This window comes from Sinocyclocheilus grahami, unplaced genomic scaffold (assembly GCF_001515645.1).
Source record: "Sinocyclocheilus grahami isolate Dianchi unplaced genomic scaffold, SAMN03320097.WGS_v1.1 scaffold46138.1, whole genome shotgun sequence".
In the NCBI taxonomy this organism is placed as follows: Eukaryota; Metazoa; Chordata; class Actinopteri; order Cypriniformes; family Cyprinidae; genus Sinocyclocheilus; species Sinocyclocheilus grahami.
In genome coordinates, this window is record NW_015525068.1 from 1 (window position 1) to 1,063 (window position 1,063).

Sequence of the window (1,063 nt, forward strand, 5' to 3'; positions counted from 1 at the left end):
ATCTATCTATCTATCTATCTATCTATCTATCTATCTATCAATCACTGATACCTGCAAACATTTTAATGCATGCATTGTAGTCCCACCAAAAAGTGAAAATTCTTTGATTATTTATTCACCTGCATGTTGTTTATATGTTGTTCTTTAGGGAATGGTAAATATAATACATTATTGTGACAGCCATACACATAATATACATTATTTTGTGGAGATTACAGTTTATTTTGTTTAAATAATTTTCTGTGTTTTAATGATTTTACCCTATCCATTTAAATTTTTATTCCTCTTTACAATCCACCAGTGCATGCTGTGATCCGGCGGTATCAGCCCTCTGACCGGGCGACTGTGGAAACCGTTTTCCGGGATGGAATGATGGAGCACATCAATCCTGCGTTCATGTACGCCATGACCCGACCTCTGCACATCGCTGTAAGCCTGTTCTTTTACATCGGCGCGTATGTGATGGCTGGACAGTCCGTCGTTCTGGCCCTGGTGTCTGGAGGAGCCTGGATCGGCCTGGTGTACTTCTGCTGCTTTGAGTTTTACACCGGCTACGTCCGGGCGAGACTGAACACGGACATGCAGGACATCCCGAGTTACTACCTCAGCAATCCAGATAACTGCTTCTGGGTTGCTGAGGCTGAGATACACGGCCGGCCTCAGGTTTTGGGGATGGTGGCTGTGGAAGGTAAAAGCGACCTGGGAAGCGAAGGAAAAAAGTATGGAGAGCTTTACCGGATGATTGTTTCATCCAGCTGTCGCCGTTCTGGTCTCGGTTTACAGTTGGCCAAAACAGCCGAAGACTTCTGTAGGGAACGGCACTTCTCAAAGATCGAACTTTCCACCTCGTCTACACAGAGAGCAGCCGTGGCGTTGTACTTTAGGCTGGGTTTTAAACTCGTCCTGATGCATACTCAGTCTGAGTCTCCCAAGTGGATGATCTGGATGACTAGAGCCACGATTGTGACCATGGAGAAGAACATCTAATCATTAGCTTCTCATCTAAAGGCTTAAATCCTAGAACCTGAGTTTTATAGTTCTGACCGATGTACTGTTTTTCTTT

General features: G+C 44.5%; 1 protein-coding gene across 1 annotated transcript; it reads left to right on the plus strand.

The window, feature by feature from the left end:
* Positions 1-301: 301 nt before the first annotated feature.
* On the plus strand, positions 302-1,038 carry LOC107580815 (probable N-acetyltransferase camello; the record flags this gene model as incomplete). The annotated part of the gene is made up of 1 exon (XM_016266450.1): positions 302-1,038. A coding segment is annotated over one exon (686 nt), but the record flags the coding sequence as incomplete, so codon positions are not given.
* Between the last annotated feature and the right edge of the window lie 25 nt (positions 1,039-1,063).